The sequence below is a fragment of the Apteryx mantelli genome, chromosome 13 (genome assembly GCF_036417845.1).
Source record: "Apteryx mantelli isolate bAptMan1 chromosome 13, bAptMan1.hap1, whole genome shotgun sequence".
NCBI lineage: Eukaryota > Metazoa > Chordata > Aves > Apterygiformes > Apterygidae > Apteryx > Apteryx mantelli.
Window position 1 is genome coordinate 2,819,551 of NC_089990.1, and position 20,767 is coordinate 2,840,317.

The following is a 20,767-nucleotide window of genomic DNA, read 5'->3' on the forward strand; positions in this document are numbered from 1 at the left end:
TCAAGTGGTGCGCATCGCGCGAAGCCGCGTGAGCCTTCGTGCCGCCACCACGCCGAGGCCGCAGCCGGTGAGGCCTCGCTGCGAGACGCGCGGTGGCTCTGCGCGATGCCGGGGGCTGATCCCGCTCCGGGCCGAACCGCAGCGGGGGCGGCCGCAGGGGAGCGCGGCCCTTACTCCGCAGTACTCGTCGCCGTGGCATATCTGCGGCGGCACGGCCTGCGCGTCGCCCGCCTTCTCGCGCATCTCCCGCAGCCGCCCCTCGCTCACGGACACGTCGATCAGCTCGTAGCGCCCCCCCCCCCCCCCTTCCCCGGCTTGGGGCTGCGGCTCGCCCCGGCCGCCGCTCACCTGCCTGGACCCCGTCACTCTGCTGTAATAGACCTTGATGGAGCTCATGGCCGCCGCCGCCGCCGCCGCCGCCGCCGCGCGGTTGCTCCGGCAACCAACCGCCCCCGCGAGCCCGCCCCGCGCCCGCCTTCTCTGATTGGCCGATCCGCCTGTCGATCAGCGCTCGGCTCGCGGCGACCGTTGGCGGCGGCGGTTGTGCGGCAGCCTGAGGGAAGCGGCGGGCGGGCGGTTGGGCTTCCTCTCCTCGCGGCCGCCTCGCGCGCTGCCCTTCCCGGCCCTGGGCGTGTGGCGCAGCGCCGCTTCTCCGGGGCCGTGCGGGCCGTGATCCCGGTCTGGCGCGGTTTTCCTCAGAGCGCACACGCAGCTCCCAGCGTGCCGTCTGTGAGGCCCTGGGTCTGTTTGTCCCGTCCCCCCCCCGCCCACACACACACCCCGGGTATTGTGCGTCTAAAGACACAAGTGTCGAATGAGTCTGGGTCCTTTTCCAGCTGTGAATGGAAGCTCGGCTGAGGTAGCTTCGCTGGTTACGGTCATTTCTTTGTGGCTTTGGGGAGACCCTATGACCGCTCCAAGCTTTGTTTCTTCTGTGCCTGTTGCTGTTTGGTGCGTAGTAAGACTTGATTTGTGGTTATAAAAGTATTTTGGTGTCCTGAGTAACTGAGTGTCTTTAAGCTTCAAAAAGCCCTGTGTAGATGTTTGCATCCATATGAATAGTGGCAGTTTTGATCCCAAATACAGAGGAATCATAAGAGATTTTTTTTTTCCTTGAAGTTAACAGTAAGTGCCGAATTTCTGTTTCCTAAGGAAAAATCTGTTCACTCTAGAAACTACAGTTCTGTAGAGGATAGAAACTTTTAATCCGTCCCTCTGGCCTGTGAAGGCTGTTGAGCCTCTAGTGCGGCCGCTGCAGAAGCTGAGCAGGGCGATCAGTAGGTGGCACGAGAGAGACACGGTTTTGTGTCGTGAGCTGGAAATGAAAATCAAGAGCATCGTGGATTTTTATGAAATCAGTTTGGACGTACTGTCCTTATAGAAATACAGTGCTGTACTTATTTTTGTTTTAAATATCTATTCCGTGCTGGGACTAACGCAGACACGCATGACTTGAACAGAAGCTGTGGGTGAAGTGCGAGTCCCGCTGGCACGGTGCATGCCGGAGGGCAGAAGGATGTGGTCAAAGCTCCTCATCTTTACCCGATGGGTAAAACCACAAATTTAAATCCAGTGTTGTAGGGGTAGAAGGAACAGCTGCTTTTAAGTGTATCAAATTTTTCTGCTTGAATGCTGGTACTTATCAATCAGGAGTGAGTTTTAATAAAAGAAAGATCAGATTCTTTGGGTTGCTTTTTATTTGTAGATATGTATTGATAACTTGAATCTTTTATCACAGTAACCATAGAATAGGTAATCACAAGTGACATCAGCAAAGAGCTGGAACATATGTTCATGTAAATGAAGAGCAAAAATGTTCTTGAGCCTTGAAGAAGCTGGGTGGTTAAAACAAAGTACTGCTAATTTAAATGGAAAGCAAGAGACTTGCAACAACGTTTGAAAAATATTAGTCAATGTAGTCAACTTCTATTTCATATTTATATGCATATAAATATATAGTTTGAGCTGAAATAAGGGACTTATTTACATTTCTGCAGTAGTGCTGCTACTTAGTTATTGTTAGTGTAATATGAGAATTGTTTATGGCAGTACACAATGCTGTGTTGCTTACTTTTTCATATATGAATGATATAGTCCAATATTTCTCATTATAGATTCTGCTTTAAGTTTAGCCTGGGGATTCAGACATCCTTGTCTTGCTGGCTCTGTTTCTTCCAATTGTGATCTGTATTCAAATTTTGAAATAACTGTGGTGTCTGTCTTGTTCTGATTTTATCTTTGTAAATCTAAACTTTAAGAGGATTTTATTGGTGGAAAGATATTTCTTCGGATGTTGATGCATTTGACACTTGAGTACAACTGAAATGAAAGGTGACTTGTTTTTAATCACTCAAATGACTAATTTACTTGACATGTTTTTTTTCTTCCTCTCTGCTGCTTTTGTGTTTTGTTGAAACTGCTTCACAAAAAATATGGCTACAGCTGGTGGTAATTACAAACTCAGTGAAGGAGGCAAGGTTTAAACTACATGGAATTCGAGCCACCCTGTTTCCTGTGAGGTCTGATCCTGTCAAGGCTGGGGGCAAAAGCACTGTGCTGAAGTCGCAACCAAATCTGCCATGTGGAAACTGAACTCATGTAGCATGATTAAAAAAAAAAAGTCATTTTAAACAACCCCTGAATATGAGATGAGTTTTATAAATGTTCAGTGGGAATCAAATGAGCTTGCATTCTGCCTCCATAAAAACTGAAGTCTCCTGTGAAGTAGAGGGGAAGAGGAGGGGGTAGGAAGAATTCTAAAGAGACTCCATTGGACTTACAGAATCATAGTTGCTTCCTATCTTACATTAATTCACTTCCAAGGCGCATCATTGTTTTGCTGCCAAAACATGTTGAATGATGGGTTGCAGTCAGTATGTTGCTGTATTGCTATCTTAACTCTGTAGTTTTATTCTACATTTTTTTTCCCCTTCTACCATTACGCTAAGCAGTGTCTATTTAAGAACTTTAGGGCAGCACTTGGGTGAGAATCAACTTCTGATTTTTTTCTTCTGAGAAGAAGGAAATTTAACAAAGGAATCAACAGAAAACCGTTCAAATTGTCTATGGACTTGCTTTTGGTCTAGTACTTTGAACTGTTGTGTGGCTCAGTACATGAGCTCTGATTTAGCCTATGTGAGGCTAAACACCATTTTGGGGGTGTTTTTGTGCATTTAGTGGAAGGTGCGGATCTTGTAACATGAACTTAGTTTTGCAAAATTATAAACATAAACTTGTAGAACATTTTAATGTTAAAGGGGATAAAACTAAGATAAAGACATTTTGAGCATGCTGCTGTTTTTTCTGTGTTTGGAGACCTCTGACAATGGAAAAATATATTTGCCTGTCCAAGTCTGCTTCTCAAATTATAAGAAATGGATTATGTGCAAGTTCACTAAAGTTCAGCTTTTGAGTGTTTGCTGTCTGAAACTGTGTAGTCCATTCAGTAATAGGGTACTGACTGAACCTTTAGACTAACATTATTTGTCAAAGAATCAAATTACTAATGGAAATCTCTTTGGTAGGAAGTAATCTCTCTGTATGGAGAATGATAATATGTTTTGGAATAATCAGTTTACATGTAGATGTTCAGTTTCTTTCAGGAATTTGCCATCTCCATTTCATCTGAATTAAATAATTACACAATACCTCACTCTTCCATGTTTTGCTTTTCACTAAGACTTTTAGGCAGGTATAGATAATTATCTGATGGATAGGGGGAAAAAAATAACCTTCCCTAAATATTTCTTAAAAAAAAAAAAGTGATATTTTTTGGAAGAACTCTGTATTTTAGGAATTATTGTGAGATGTGTAAAAAGTGTCTTAATCTCGATTTTAACTGTAAATCAAACAAATATTAACTGTGTCCTTGATTTTATTAGTCAGAACTCTTTAGTTATGAGTCTGTAACTCTAGTTATAAAGGTCTGAGAAAAGGTAGCAGTGAAGGAAAACCAACCGAATCTTTATTGACTCCACTTACCTTACATTCCAGATATTTAGTGTATTTTATTACAAGCTAAAGCGCACAGTCATGCATTCCAATAGTATAATTCTCTCTTGTTTTCTTCAAGTTACACTTTTGAACAGAAACTAAGCTTTTTGCAGGAAATGGTTAATAATGGATGAGAAAGGAGCAATTGTCCATTCTGTCTAAGAAGAATCTGATCTGTTCAAGATGAACCATTGTTTTGTAGCTATCTGCTTAGGATCAAACCCAAATTTGTGTCATACATCCTAGATGAATCAAATATTGCCTTTGAGGTCTGCTAGATAGACATTAACTCTTACAAAATCTTCACTCAAGTCTGCCCACAGAAATTAGTGTATCTGAGTATCTAAGTGACTATCTAATATGTGCTACAGTTGGATATTACTGCTTTCATTTGTCTTTGCAAATAAGTAAGGATAGAGGTTGTTTACAGATCTGAAAGTCAAATTTGAAAGTCTGCCTGTCAGCTGGGCAGCTTGCACTAAACAGAGGACAGCAGCAGCCAGCATTCTGCTTCTAATTTGGAGGTTAAATAGAGGTAGAGATGAGACTTAACTTTCATTTCAAAATAATCTAGCCTTTTAACTTGCCTAGAAATCTATAAAAACACAAATATCTGGCAAAGGAAGCCGCATCTTTGAAAATCTGCTGTTGACTCTTTCCCAAAGATCAAACCCTACTCACAGGGTCATCTTAGCCAACAGCTTGGCCTTCTGGACCAGGATGTGTAGCCAGGCTTCACATGATTCCTGCAAAGGTCCCAGATCTTGTAGCTGCCAAAGGGGCCTGTCTTATCCACATTACAGCTCAAAGGAGTAGGGTCTCCACAGTTCTGTTCTTAGTAGTTCTTCTACTAAGTAGTCAGTTTGATTTCTGGCTTTAATAAACAGCAAAAATGCAGGGGAAATATGATCTACTTCCAGATAATACTGGATCTGTTCTTAGCTCTATCTTTCATAAACCACCATTGCGCTTTTCCTCATGCTTTTGTATATTCTGCTGTGCAGGTCATTACATTTGTATTTCCCGTTACAGCAGTTCTGGACAGTAAAACACATGAAACAGTTGGAATAAACAGCTGCTGTTCAACCTCCTGAAGGAACTGTCAAGCTCTTCTTTCTTAAGGTAGCTGGAATGGATGAAAAAATAAGTTGCACAACCCAAATGCTTGATTCATCAAGGCTGGCTGGAGAGCTACGCAAAGTCAGTACCATCTTAAGTCCATCTCCTGGGCCCTGGCAGAATCTGAATTTTAATATGAAGGGGATTCGCAGGCATTGTGCCAAAGAGGTAAGGCCAGGTGCATTGGATCTACAGCGCATGTGCAAAATGACCTTACATCACCCACAATGTGTGCGCGCTCTGCAGCGATGAGTCATTTGTTTATATATACATGTGCTTTGTGTATATGGACATCGCCCATGACTTAGCGATCTTTTAATATCAGGGGTATGACAAAAAATTCAGGGCAGAGGGCCGAGCGGATTGTATTTGTGCCCCAGGTTAGAGGCAGGAAACAGAAAAAAACATGGCAGCACCTGTGACACGCCTTTGAGAGAAAGGTAATTTTTGAGCCCCAAGAAGGTGACGTGGATCAGTGAGCAAAGAGACTGTCTTCGGCTGCCTGGTGACTACTACCTTCAGAGATGCAGATTCTTATATTTATTCTTTTTAGAGAAATAAGATTTCATCAAAATCTTGATGAGGACGTAATGTCAGCTTCCTCCCCAGTGGAGGAAGGTCACAAGACTACAAATTTAGCTGTTCCTTTCAAAAGGAGAAATGATATAAATAACATTGCCTCTGTAAGTCAGGTGGGTGATAGTATCAAAACTGAACTTTTATGTAGACAGAAGTGTTCAGTGGAATTCAGTTTCAATTTTGAATAGTCTGGTGAAGTACAGACGCCCTGATCACTTAGTAATTTTTGTTGTTTTTAAATGACGTATTAAGTAGCAGTTATGCAACTTGTCAGCATTGCAACACAGTCGGAAACATCTCAATTCATTTTTTAACATCCTCTTTTAGATTTGCTGTCACTCTGTACTCAAAAACTACACAGTTTTCCACTGGGACCACTTCTGTTTTAAAAGGAACACAAAATGAGGAACTAAATGGCGTGTACTTTAGTTACCGCTCACACAGACCGACAATGAAGAGAATCTGTTCTCTTACAGCAGTTGTAGTAGCAGAATTCTAAGCTACGTGATTATCCACCTTTCTTACCCTGTTAGAATTGGTAAGTCTGGGCTTTATGTCTGTTCTTTTTTTGTGTGTGTTTTGTTCCAGAATGCAGGCACCACTTACTTTGTTTTAAAGAGCGTGTGTGGGTGTGGGTTTTTTAAGGTTACCATGTTTTAGCTCCTATTTCAGCACTATGAGCATTTTCAGAGCAATATAGCTAATTTTTATAAGCATGTAAGAGTCTGGGTACGTGCATACCATTTTTCAAAAGTGAATTAGGCATGGAGTATTCTAAATTCCATTGACATTCAACAAGATTTAGATTTCTAAGTGTCCTCGTCTCTTTTGAAAATGGCACTTTCTCTCCTAAGTCCCTTCAGTGCTTCAGAAAATGTTGCCCTACTTTTTGCATATGTAAGTGGTTCTGTAGATAAAGTAAACAGTTATGCTAATGTGACTAGGAGAAGGCATGGTGGGCTGCCTTTCCTGTCTGCTTTAGTCTCACTTGAAAGCATATCCCAATTCCAGGGTTACAATCAACTTCAGCAGGGGGAAAATACAATTTATGCTTAAAAAAAAAGGGGGGGAGGGGGGAAGCAAACAGTTTTATTGTGGCATTGCATAAATCTAGAAGGAAAGTAGAAAATTTCCCCTCTATCAAGTAGTTGGAGTTTTAGAATAGCTTTCAGGAAGGAGTACTGGGATTAAAGAAATGACCCAGTGTATCAAGTTCTATTGCAGAGCAAATAAACTGGATTATATACTGTGGTTGCTTATACAAGCAAATGAGTAGAGTGAGGAGAATCTTCCCAGTTGTATATCAGATATCATATTAAATTTGTAGAGGTTTTGTTTGCGTGGAAGAGCTATCCAGTGACTTGCGTGACATTACTGATTTAAATTAGCAGCAGCGTGAAAAGAATCGAGCCTTAGTTGTCCATGATGTAAGTAGAGTTTTTAGTAGATTTCTTGCAAGGATACAAAGGAAGTTCCGGTATGTTATGTTCTTCAGGAGATTTAGTACATACTCTTCAGTAAGACAGCCTCGTTCCTTGCCTCCCTGCACTGTTTCAAACCATGAGCGCAGTAGAGATGTGTGAAGGTACTTGAAATCTGCAGAGATTAAAAAAACATTTGAAGCACAGAGGGATTTCCTAGTGTTCTTCGTTCCCCTTCTTCCGCAACAGGAGTGTTTACAATCTTGCCCTCAGTGAATTTAAGCCAGACACAGCTTTAACTGGAAAGATTCCCATTGGTTTTAGCAGTAGATGAATTAAAAAGAAATGATAAGGAATGAGAAAACATAATAGATCTTGAGGCATGTAGGCTAGCTTTTAATTATTCATGTGTACTTAATAAAACTGTGGAGCCTTAGAGATAAAAGCGTGCTACTCGTACACTATCTGCTGTTAAACTCTAGGGGAGACAAATTAACTATTCATATCTTTTTAAATCATCATTAGGAGGGACTCTTAAAAACTTTTGTGCGTGTGAATGCTCAAGTGCTGCATTTGGGGTGCAGTTTTAATAGGCATGAGGAACTGTCAGCATCTTTTGAAGGTCCTCAGCACTTCACAGGATAGCTCAGGCCAATTTAGAATCAACTTCTAAGTCCAGCTTTGATTTGACTGTCTTCCCGCATCAGGCCTTTAGCTAATAAATCGTTGTCTTTCAATAGAAAAAGCTGATTTGCAACTGATGATACAATGTAGACAACAAGTGAAATCATCTCGTTGATTTTTGTTAGTCCTTACAGTATAACAGCTCATGAATACAATCTGTCTCAGCTAGACCTAGTGCAGAAGAGACACCTAAGAATAAAGGTGAAAGTAGAGGTGAAGAACCTGGTGAATGCCCTTCTTATATCTTCAGAAAGTTTTTGTTGTTGTTGTTGTTGTTGACCTAAGTATAGATGTTAGATTTTTAGAAAAGCAAGCAAGTTACTGTTTACTAAAAAGAAACATTCTGGAATAAAAGCAACATCACAGACAGTCTTCATGAAACATGCATTGTTAATTTTTTATTCTTACTTCTTTTTTTCCAGATAAGCTTGAGGTACTTTGCCTGTATTTCTTTCACTCACAGGTCTATATGGAAGTTTGGTGATTAGACTTTCTACCACTGGTCATCATGTTGGCAGAAGGCATCTTAACTGGACTTGTATATAAAGAAAACTGTGATCAAGATAAGTCTCACAAATGTCATGCAACTGAAAAGGATAAGGAGGGAATCTGGAGAGAAAAACTTGTAGACAAACCAAAAATTAAAGAGTTTGCTGCTGGACATGAGAAGCAGGACAAGATCACTGCTAAAAGTAGCAAAATGGAACACAAGAGAGACCCTTACTGGAAATCTGTAGAAGAGTTACCTGCAAGAGATCAGAAAGTACTTGTTAGAGGAACCATATCACCAGCTTTACATATTCCCAAAAGAGAACAAAATAATGAACAGCTGGATTTATATAGATCCTGGTCATGCAACAGCATTTATCAAAACTATCCTGACTTGCATATTGGGGGAGACCATGTGGGCGACCATACATGTGATTCAGGTTGTGTTTTGGACCATGTGTGTGATGAACTTCCTGATGGTCCTGTTCTGCTCTCTGTAGATATTCCTCAAGGTCAATCCCCTGTATCTGAGCATCTTGAAAAGCCAGGTATAAAGTCCCTGTCCAGAGATGAAACTGGAGAAAGGAGTATGATGCTCTGTGAAGAGCCTCTTTCAAACTCCATGCTCAACAACTACATGGAAAGAAAAGTGGCAGAGCTCTATAAACAGTTTTTTGAAGAAAACTTGGCCAGGTGTGGTTCTGTAACAAACCTCCTGACTTGCAGTTTGATAAGGAATAACTTGAATCAGATAAGCTTTCAGATATCCCAGGAGCAGAATATAGAAACATCTAAAGCCAGAGAGGTGCTCTTACATTCTTTAGCTTTGTTTAGTTTGCATAATGCTACCAATGGAAATAGCTCTGAATTTAGTACTCCAAACTTACAGATCTCAAACCCAGCATGTGTGGAAAAGAGCTGCAGGATACAGTTCACATCATAACTGAACTGCTCAACTGAAGAGATGAATACAATTCAGATACAAATATTTCACTGTAAGGATTAGATTGGGAAATAAAAACATTAGACACTACAGACTTGTTCAAATAGATGTTTTAACATTTAACATACTTTGTCTATGGTGCTCTTACCAGAGGAAGATAAAAGTCACTGTTGTCTTTTTCCAATATAGAATAAGAAATGAACTTATCTCTAAAATGCTGTTCAACCATATTTTTAAATGGTATGAGCCCTGCTTCTAAGACTCTGACTCTGTGTGTAATTATACTCATGTACCATTGGATTTACTCCTGCAAGAACAATCAGTCAAGGCATAAGTGCTGATAAAATTATAATCTAAGAGCATAATCCATCCCCTCAATAAAGAAAAGAGTCAAATTGTCTTTGAACTGGAATGTTGAGAACTTGGACTTCAACTATATTGCCTAATCCAAAGTCCAACAAATTTTGCTTCTGCAAAGCTTGATCAGGGTGCCTGAGAAAATACTTCCTTGGTTTAAAAATCTTGTCAGCAGATAGAGATGTTCAGAACTCTGGATTATTTTGTATATAGTATCCTACATAAGAAATATCAGCCTTAAACATTAATCAAGACACTCAAGAGGTTCTAATCTTATTGCATATGCATGTTTGTATCACATAGGTAAAGTGTGTTACAATGAAAAGTTAGTATTTCCTACCAGGTGAAATAGCTGATCAAGATTGTGTTTTATTTTCTGTTTTAAAAACATGTTTTTATTTTAAATAAATTCTTTCCTCTTCAATGAAATACATTTATCTTTCTGTCATTGTATTACTATTTTATGTACCTTTTGCATTTTTAGTAAATGGACTCTGTCTTTATTTCCTTGGAAATGAAGCTCCTGCAGCCTAGACAAGCTAAGACTCTATTGCAACATTTCTGAAAAAATATTGCAAACTTTTTTCCATCTTCATTTGGAAGTGTAAATGCATAATTCACTAGGGAAATTTGCTTGCTTAACCTTCAGATTTTTTTTTCTTCCTTTTTGGTCACTTTTCAGTAAGTATTTTAACTGGAAATTAATAACTGTGTTGCCATTGTAAAATGATAAATGAACTAGGCTGTTATCTTGACAGCAGAAGTTTTCTACTAGTAAGCAAACCTCTTCACTCACTTGTATTATGACTAAATGTGATCTGACACACCTGCAGTTCTGGATTGGTAATCATGAAATCCAAATCCAAAATTACCAACACAGCTATACTTGTACAGTTTTAAGCTTCCCAAATATGTGCTACAGTGCTACTTAAATCATGTATTTAGTTACTGATGCCAGTCAATGCACAGGTATGGGACCAGTTATAAAGAGCTTCTCAGTGAAACTTGCTTTGTTACAACTAGTTTAAAACAAAACTGTCTCTGTTTTTGAGATACATCTCTTAAACTCTGATATGTAGTATGCATTTTCTAAATCTAGGCCCTTGACATCTGTTCAGTCCTTTGAAGAGATCAAAGTTTTTTCTTTATTTTTTCTTTTCTTTTAATCCAGCATCTTTAGGGGTTTTTTTTGGTTTTTGGTTGTTTTGGGGTTTTTTTGAATCATCAGTGAGAGCTGCCATTTATAACGAAAATATCAGTGGGCTTGAAAGAATGCCTCAGAACATTGAGAGGTTCTAATTTCACAAGGGATTCACCTTGGAGCTCTTAATTCAAGTATTTTAGCTTAATTAGTTATGTTTACTGTAATACAAGTGGTATGATGGGGCTTAGAGTTGAGATTGTGCCTGTTTTGCCCTGTAGAGAGAAGAAAGTTTGCAGAATAAAAGCATACTGACTGGGTCCTTAATAAGCTATACCTATATAAAGACTGCTCTCGCACTGCTTGCTCATGGCATGGGGTTTCTCCTGCAGGATGATGCAACTGTCAACTCTGTGCAATCATTTTATGGGATGTCAAACAGGCTGCTAAATATAGCAGCATGTGTAATGGAAGGGGAACTGCAAAATATCTTAAGATCGTAACCTTTTCTGATGCCTTTCAGTCTTTTAGGACTGGTAGAACTTAACTAACGTGCCTGGCTCAATGAATTTATGTACATAATGTCTAACACATCCAAATGCAAGCATGTGGATTCAATATGGTATGTGTATTCAAATTTGAGACCAAACCTCAAATCTCAAAAATAAATCACCCAGTAATTTGCAGACAAGGCTGTCAATCTGATAGGCTTATTCATAAAATCTATCTAAGCATTAAGTCAATTCAGAGTTTGAGCGGAGTGAATACCCCTGGCTTTGAGGTGTTTTCCAGCTGTTACACAGGTTGGGCTTGGAGCTCTAGAAAGATGGGTCCTCCACTTGCCTTGAATTCCCTTGAAAACTGGGCATTCATTCCCTTCAGCTGTCTTTGAAAATCCTATTCTTGCTCTTTATTTCTCATCTGAATATCTAACTTTCAATCTTTGTATGTTGTTTTTGCACACAGTGTTGGATCTGAGCTGGACTCTTCCATGGTAGCATTGTGGTAGGATGAATATTTTCACAGGTATAGAAGAGAAAAGTGAGATTGCTAGAGTTTGGTGATTGGCAGGAATGAGAAGAATCCAGAATTCCTACAGGGAAGGAAGGTTTGGAGTGATCAAAATGAGAATCTTTCCCTCCTGCTGCAAGTGACAGGTAAAGACAAGAGTATATAGCAAACATTTTCTGCTGCTGTGTATTTGCAGGTGCTTATAAAATAGTCTTATAAAATAAAATCAGACTCATAAATGTCACAGACTTAATTGGACATTCTTTGCCTGATCAAAAATTCTCTTTGATATTAGTAGTGCAAGGAGTATATACTGAAACTGGTCCCTGTTTTCTAGGAGGATGATAGGAAAGGATACTTTGTTGTTTTTATGCACTGCCCTAATTGTATGTGTCTCATTAATTACCTTCTCAGCATGCAAAATCAAGTCAAAAGCCCTTTGGACAACACTGAATGACTTCACTAAATTCTGGAGGAGTCCAGAGCAGGCAGCACCCTGAAGCGTTCCTTGGTTGAGATGCAGAGAATGAGCTAACTGAAGGTGAGAGGAACAATATTCAGAAGGGCATCAGTAACCAAAGGATTTGCAATTAACGATAGAAGAAACTCTTCTGTGGCATTTGTGCTGCCTTGGCCTAGCCTTTTATCTCCCCTGGGACATATTTATAGTTCAGCTGAAGTCTTGAAATAAGCTAATTATATAAGGTTCTTCCTCAGGAAGTGTGGAAGTCAGAGTTTAAAGCTGGGGTCCAGATTCTGGTGTTTTTTCTATGCTTCTCCCCAGCCCTGTGAAGTGAAGGAGGAAATCTGTACTTAGCTCTAATACTAACCTTAGAGTCTTAACCTTAAATCTTGGAAGTCAACTGCAGTTTTAACACTGATGTTAACGGAAGCAGCAGAAGCTGCTGAGTGTTGTGAACTGCTACAGTGGGAGAAACCCCCATAGACCTGCTTCTCACATTGTCATTAAAGAATCGGAGTGGCAGAAGAGGAGACAATAGAAAAATGAATATTCTGTATTTGCCGGAATCCAAGATTACTGTGAAGCTGTGTTGATCCCATCCCATTCAGAAGTGGCTTCAGAACACATTTTAAAATTAGTTTTCACAGGTATGTGGACAATTTTAGCTCTAATGTAAATGTTAGAATGAAAACGCAACGTAACAAGCAATATTATGAGAAAAGCTTTAATCTGTAGCCTTTATTATCCACTTAAATACTATTCTTAGTTCCCTTTATTTTAATTGACATGTTTCAATTGATGACATGCTTTGGATTTATTTATATTTGAAAAATACTGAGCCACATTCTGGACTTAAGTGAGAAAACTCCATCAGCTGCACTGGAGCTGTGCCCATTTTCACTAGCAGGAAAAATGGCTCAGTAAACTCAAATTACATAGGAAAATCACTTAAAAGGTGTGCTTTTTCAGACTGTTGAAGGACAGCAGATGTATTTTATTACAAATGAAAGCAATGCCATATTCTACAGGTCACACACATGAGGCCAAATTCTAGCTGACAGTTATGTTTATGCACGTGCCAGAAAATCTGAAATCGAATGAGAAATATTGGCAGGGAATTTTCCACTTTCATTTCCAGTTCTCATTTTGCATTCCCACAGAGAGACATTCATCAAGTACTGTGACCAGGCCCCTGAAAGAAGCCGTGATCTTTATGTTAAATCTGTTCAATTTAACTGAGACATATAGTTAGGACCTCATCCACCAGCCTGTTTTGTATTGTCAGTGGTGGAAAATAAGCCTCTCCAGAAGGCGACTAAGCCCACCTAGGTGAGTAAGATTTTTACATGCCAGATTAACATTTACAATTATTGTGATATCTATTATACAGTCAAATAATAATATCTGGTGGTGATTTTCTTCAGTACCTCTTTAGTTAAGGATTTCCAGAGGTTTGCAAACATTTTACGAATAAATCTCAAAAGTTTAGCTCTCTTTGGAGGGAGGATTATCTCCCACAGGAAAGGATACCCAGCTGTGCAGAATAATAGCTTCCATTAATGTTTTAACATTCTGCTGAATAAACTTTAGAAAGATGGTTATTCAGCTTCATTTCCACTAGTTTATGTATGAAATTGTAATTCTGATTTTTTTTTTTCCACATTGCTCCTATTTTACGTACAGGTTCCAAAATATAGATATCTATTTATAATTGAACTCATTTTTCTTTACCAGAACATTCTTAGTTAGTTTATTTGTGATAATCCCATCAATCTGCTGGGAATATAAATCAGCTGTATAGTTCAGCAGCCACTTGGTAAATGAATGTGCAGCTGCTAACATATTCTACCAGTACCACACGCTGTCCTGACTACCTGCAGGCTTCTAAGTAGATATAAATGTATTTAGTACTGACCTATGAATCCTAAGAGGAATAAGACCTTCCTTCATGATACTTTCCCTCTGTCATACTATCCCACTTAGGAATTGCAGATATTATCCCTTTGATTAAAAAAAATAATAATAATAAAAAAAAATAAAAAGTAGAGGTCTTCGCCTTCAGCTGGTGTTTTCCCTGAGGGCTTTGCTCTGCGGAAGGCTTTCACCCTTTCATCCAGTTCAGCCTGTATGTGTTGATCTTCTAGTGTTGCTGAGCATTTCTTCGTAAGGAGTGGGATCTCTTACAGCAATAGAAGCCTGATTCAAAAAAGCAACAACAAAAAGACTGGAGGAATATTTGAGGCCATCTGAGCAAGCCAAGGATGGATTGGTGCATGAATCGGCAACAGGGCTGTCCAAAGCTGAATCACTGTAACTCCCACCAAATGGAGTTCTGGAGCTCTTTTTATGACACCATCTACCAGGACATTATTTTGCTTTGGGATATTTGCTTAGGGTTCTCTTTCAGGGAGAAAATATGGGGCTCTTGTTACAATCTTTTTCAGTTGCCGCTTCTAGGAAGCATCATCTTGCCAGTTTCCTGCAGCTTTATTTATTGATATTTTTTAGGTGCTGAATGGCAGGTGACCAAGGATCTCAGAAATTTCACCCAGTGAATTGTAACTGTAGGTCAGAGGAGCTGTGTCTTTGCAACCAACCACAGAAGAAGCAATAAGTAAGACTTGCAGGAGTTCTTCTCCATTTCATATAAATGCTTCTTCTCCATGAGGGTAAGTGGAAACAGCATCTTTCTTAAATACAGCTCCAGTTATGTAAAATTGAAATATGGCATCCTGAACTGCACTCTGTGAACTCTGTTTGATCCATCAGTCAGCAGTGGTGGCAAGTTAGCAAAAGCTGACTTATGTGTGTATTTTGATAGTTTTACTGCAGTTGAATTAACCACAAAAAGGACTGCTAACTTTAATTTCCCTCTGCTGTTTACACAAGCCAGGAAATACTAGCCTAACTGTGAATGGGAACTTCTATTCACCAAAGATGAAGTTCCTCAGTTTATGTTAACCAACATGGTACGGCTCTTATTCCCTTGTCATGCTTTTGTATCAGGCTTTTCTATAAAATCTGATCCTACAGTAACTAGATGTAACATGTCCTGTATAGATTTCACAAGTTTTAAGGGACAGTATATGTTTGGAGTTCCTCATGAATAGTGTTCAGTGCTTTATTTTACATGCTCTATTTTATTTCTGAATAATAAAGTCATGGAAAATGACTGCTTTCACTTGTTCCTCTGAGCACATTTAGAAAATAGGGTAGTTGAGCTGTCTCACAGGGTTATTGGTTATACTACAGAAGGGTAGCAAATACACTTTGCATCGTAAGATTTACCGGTAAATGACTCCATATTGTAGAAATACACTCTTAGAATATCACTGACATGTACGCTCTGACTTACTTTTTAGGTAGCCTTAAAGCTCCTGCTTGAAAAACTTCTTGTTTTGTGCAATAATGTAATTTCTTAATATCCTGTGTTGCTATTTTTTGTCTCATTCCTCATCTATGGTCACTGCACACTTCTGCTTTCCATTGCCACATTTGTAAGACATACTATAATCCTTACCGATTTGTTCAATTGCTTTGCCCATTTGCTCATACCTATAAATTTGATGTTGTAACAATTATCTACTTACTAACAAAAGTTAACAAAGTGCTGAGCATATACTTTGAGAGCATCAGATGAAAAGTTTTACATAATTATGCATTTGATGTTATTAAATTCCATTGGCTTAAGGGTAGAACTGTGGGTATGATGCCACATTCTTAAATGGTGACCAATGTAGATACAAAGGAGTATCTGACTCTTACTTTTTATGTTGCTTTCTCTTGGCCTTCACGTGTAACTGAGTTTTGGCAGGTTAACCAGTTACAGTTGCTCAGCCATGATGAACAGTAAGGGAGACAGGGCTCAAGACAGGCAGCTCACAAATGGTTTCCCAACCGTGTACTGATAATGCCTGGTAAGATGAGTATGCTCTTAGTCTCTTCTGAGCCTGGCAAATGCTCTCTGTTTTGTTCTGTGCTTCATGCAGTGTCGTACTTCGTTGTAATTGCTCATTTATCCTGACATAATCTTTCTTTATGGAAATACCCTGAATTCTTTCTCATGCAGAAAAAGTAGAGCAAAAGAAACCCAGACTTGCACCCACCCTCACCCTTTCTGTGTACATAAACTCTATTAAGGTAGACTCTACCTTGTTTTAAATGAATAAAATCTGTGAACTTACTGGAACTGGGAACATAACTGCAAACTAATTTCCAAAAAACGTTGTCTTGAAGTTTTAAATGAACAGATTTTGTTCATTCTTATTCCTCTTTCCTGTTAGCTGAATTAACCAACTTTTTCTGGAACAGAAAGTGAAAACTTTAATGCTACATATGGAAAAATTATGCAAGTTAAACTTTAAAATCATACGCCTGAATGTTTGTGCTGGTTAGGTCTGAATGCTCAGAGAGCTGACACAACACCATTTCCCTTTTCTAACCATTCACCTCTCAAACTCAGTACCAAACATATAAAGTATGGATTACTGCTCACAGGCAATGCCATTGCATTAACATGGCTTTCAGACAGATCTACTGAATATTTTTATATAACAAATACCTGCTAGGAAGTAGCCATCAGCTGATGTTTATTCTACAGAAAGAAATTGAAGGCTACAGTCAGCAGATAAAGGACTCAAGAAAAAGTATACTTCTCCCAGTAGCGCATCGCCAGCCCCCCTCGGAGTGCACTGCAACACACTGTGCCGTATGGGTGTCCGGAAGGAGCAGCGTAGCAGTCAGTGTGTTGATAGATGGGGATTGAACACAGCTCCAGCTATCGTAACTGCATTTTAAGAGAAATAGTGAGTGCTTTGAAGCACTGGGGGGCAACAGACGCAATTCTCTCCAAAAGGGCAATATTTGCCTTTTTATATCAGGGCCACGTTGCTTACAGCATTACCTTGGGCCCATCGCTCAAGTGCATGAGTGGTACAGGGAGCGTCTGTTAGCAAAGGCAACTGGTGGTGTTGTGCCAGGGTAAGATCAGTAGTGTTTTGCAGCTGCCATGAGATGCTATTTCAGTGTCACACAGTGGAAAAGTGGTGAATTGGCTCCCTTGATAGTGTTTTGGGGAGTCCAAGTGATTGAGTGGGGGCCACCTGTAAAGCTCTAAGGTCATTAGCTTTGTGTAGCATTTCCCCTTTTGTTCTGAGTTCTGAGGTTTTGCTTAATGCAATCTTTTGTGGAAGAGGGAGGTGGAAAAAGAATTGGGTTTGATTATCTTGATCTTTGCTCTGCTTCTGAACCAGTTGAAGGGAGTTCTCTTTCAGAAGTGCTCTGTGGTAAAGCTGGTTGTAAATAGAAAAGCATGTAAAATACGTTTCTGGATATTTATCCAAACTGAGTTGAAATCCCAGAATTAAAATACCAATGTTATCACTACTAAATACACAATCTTCCAGAGGCATAATATGCTCCACATCTTTGTCTGAGATGAAAAATTAACTATATGTTCTTGGATCTACTGCAGTTTTATTACATAACATTTATAATCATGAGTTTTAGTGCAGGTAACACTGCAGTATGCCTGTTGTAATCACTTAAACTGATTTCCAGGGTTCATTTTCCTCTTTGGCTCTTGTTTTATTCTGTGATTACAAAACTAACCTGACTGTGCATCATGACGACAGTCATATTCAGTGTTTGGTTTGTCCAGACTTGCCTATTTTCCTGGTAGGTGACTAGCAGATCGGTCAGAGAACAGGAAGAATTGAGTAAACTGGCAGAAGATGGTGAGCGAGTTAGAAGATTTTCTTCCATCCTCCTCCACAGCTGAGCATGTGCATGCATATAAGGGAAAGCAGCAAGAATAGCGAGGGAGAGGAAGAGCCGAATATCCCTGCAGCAGCCAGACGGCAGCTGCAGAAAGGATGGAGACTGCTGTGCGCGACCCATAGCTGTGACCCATGGGCATGACATGCGCTCATCCTACTAGGAAAAGGTCCTGTAGGAGTTTGTTCCTACCACCAGGAGATACAGTCCAGTCTTGTCATACGTGAACCTCCAGGTGAGAGCAGAAGAAGTCTTAGGCTGTGCTCTCACAAGGAGGGTTTGAAGGATCCTTGGTTTGGGCTGTTGATTGCTGAGGCACAACTTTCTTATCATTGTTGATTCATGGGGACTGTGCTTCCTTCAACTGGACTTAGCCTCTGGGTCTCCTAGACTGATCCACTGTACATTAACACTGTTACTCGGAAAGATAGCTTCCTGGATCAATAGGCTATCGTCCAATGTGATAAACAAGATTTAAATGATAGTAAAGAAATATTTATTTGTTGCTGTTTGGGGGGGTGTCTCATAAAAATATCAAAAGTAAATTCCTATGTAAAATCATAATTAATTTTTGACTGGATCAAACAGAAATTGTTACCAAACAGACTCCAATCCTATTAGATGTCAACTGGAGTATTTTTTTCCCACAAATTTAAGGGCTTTTGTCTAATTTGATCACCTAAAAAGTAACGAGTAGCAAAAATACTTAATGGAAGAAATCAAATACCATCACTTGAATATAAATCTTACTTGCAGTTGTGTGAATTCTTAGATGTGTCTCAGGGAATTAAAATTTTGGAGTGTAAATCAGAAAAAATGTTTTTAGGTTACCAAAAAGGCCAAGCATTTGTTGTTTTACTGAGGCCACGGTCACAGGCTTCTCTAGTTACAATGATGAAGAAAAAATATTAGAGGCCATTTAGTTTACAAGTCATTTAAGCAATTGCTCAAAGTGCTCAAGCTGTTATTGACAAAGGTACAATCCAAACAGAAGTCAGTGCCAAAATGATTAAAGTGTACTCAGCCTGTAATTGCCCTAAAGGAGTTCTTTAAGACCATGTTAATTAGGCAGTTGTTAAATGTAAAGTTGTAATTCAGTCAGTTTGAAAGTCTGCTGTCTGAATGCCGCTTAGAGGGGAGCATACCCAGACTAGTGTGTTTGCAATGATAGCAGATTTATAGCCATATGGAAAAAGAATGGGTGCTAGGCAAGGAGAATACGTGGAAGTATGTAAGTCATTCTGGTTTGGATCATCTTAATGCTGCTATGGGGGGGGACCATCTGTTGGACTCTCCATTTAGGCAAGGTAAAATTATCAGTGATAAATCTGAATATTTCAAGTTAGTTAAATATTAAGAAATGAAGCACAAGGTTTGCAGCTAGAATTGTATGCATTCTCTGCAGCTTCTTGATCATGAGAAGGTGTTTGCATTCAGATGTCTTTATCATTTAAATTTATTCTTCTGTACTCATTTCTTCTTAATATGGAACTCGCTTGATGGAGTTTTGTTCAAATTCTCCTTAAAATTAGACTTCTGAAGCCACTTTTGTAAATATGTGTTCTTCTTTTAGCTCCATAGGGTGCACGTGAGTTAAGCAGTAGATCAGCTCAGCTAGCGCACTGCAATGCAAAGTTAGTTTCTCAATAATCTTGGGGTGTATGATATACTAGAGAAAAATCTGTGTTGTGACTTTAAATTTTAAGGGCTTTTCTATTCCTGCTTTCCAGAAAAACTGCTAGTGTGATCTTTCCCAGGAAGGGAAGTGTGATCAGGGGCTTGGTCTTAATTTCAGTTCCGATTAAATCTTCTTGCTAAATTGCCTGTCTGCTTTATGTATTTTGTGTGTGCTCACAGACTTGTGTGTATATGAAAATTAAGTACTCTTCTGTCCCTGCTTCAGCAAAATAAGATCAATATTTTATGCACAGACTTTGCTGTGCATATTAAAATATAATGGGAAATGCAAGCAACAAGCAGAGGTTAAAGAAAAGGAAAAATAAGATGGTTATATGTGAAAATATGAACAGTTTCCTTTTTCATGGGGGAAAAAAAGATTTTTCGTAAATGGGGATGGCATTTTTCTGCAAGTACTTTAGAAAATGCATGTAAACAAATGACCATTTTGTGATATTAGTGGGAAGAATCATATTTGCATAGCTTATCAAATATTAATACCATTAATATTTAGTTAATATATTTATTATCTTTTTCACAAGAGGCTGATTAGATGGTGTACAAGAGCAACTTTTTAAGGAGATTTACTATGTGTCTATTGCAGCTTTTGTAACAGAACTATATCAGTTACAATTGAAAACCACCTTGAATGAGGAAGTATATCTGAATTTTTGTTGGGGGGAGGGAAAAAATTATCATCCTGATTTAGCTTTTCTGGAGAGGCTCCTGGATATTTGTTTAGTTTTGGAGCAGAACACTTTGAACTGAAGTGGTTGGCTGTTTTGTGCAAAAAGGAAAGTTTTTCAGGAGAAACTGAAAACAGGTCTACTTGCAACCTCCCCACCACCACCACCACCTGCAGACAGGTTAAAAAAGGTGATAAAGCTAAAACATAATCCAGGCGATCCCTAAACAGACTGCATAGAGGCATGTTCCTATTATAAATGTTTCACACTAATAAGGGCTCTGCCTCAGCCAGATTTTTCTTCAAAAATATTCAGGGGCAAATTTGGGGTAAGCTGAGCCGCAGTGCTGCCAGGCCAAGTTCACCAGAGCTCACCAAAGGGTTTGCTGAGAGGAGGCCACGGGTGCACACGGGGGTCATCCACCAAATT

At 39.4% G+C, this 20,767-nt stretch overlaps 1 protein-coding gene across 1 annotated transcript; it reads left to right on the plus strand.

Moving 5' to 3' along the window:
- The first annotated feature begins 8,282 nt into the window (after positions 1–8,282).
- On the plus strand, positions 8,283–9,949 carry LOC106498863 (TLR adapter interacting with SLC15A4 on the lysosome-like). The gene has a single exon (XM_013960189.2). It carries the CDS (start codon positions 8,305–8,307, stop codon positions 9,226–9,228), a length of 924 nt encoding a protein of 307 aa, XP_013815643.2. The 5' UTR covers positions 8,283–8,304; the 3' UTR covers positions 9,229–9,949.
- The last annotated feature ends 10,818 nt before the right edge of the window (positions 9,950–20,767 follow it).

Excerpts from the sequence above, each read along its gene's own strand:
- LOC106498863 (XM_013960189.2), top strand. The coding sequence starts at position 8,305 with ATGTTGGCAGAAGGCATCTTAACTGGACTTGTATATAAAGAAAACTGT.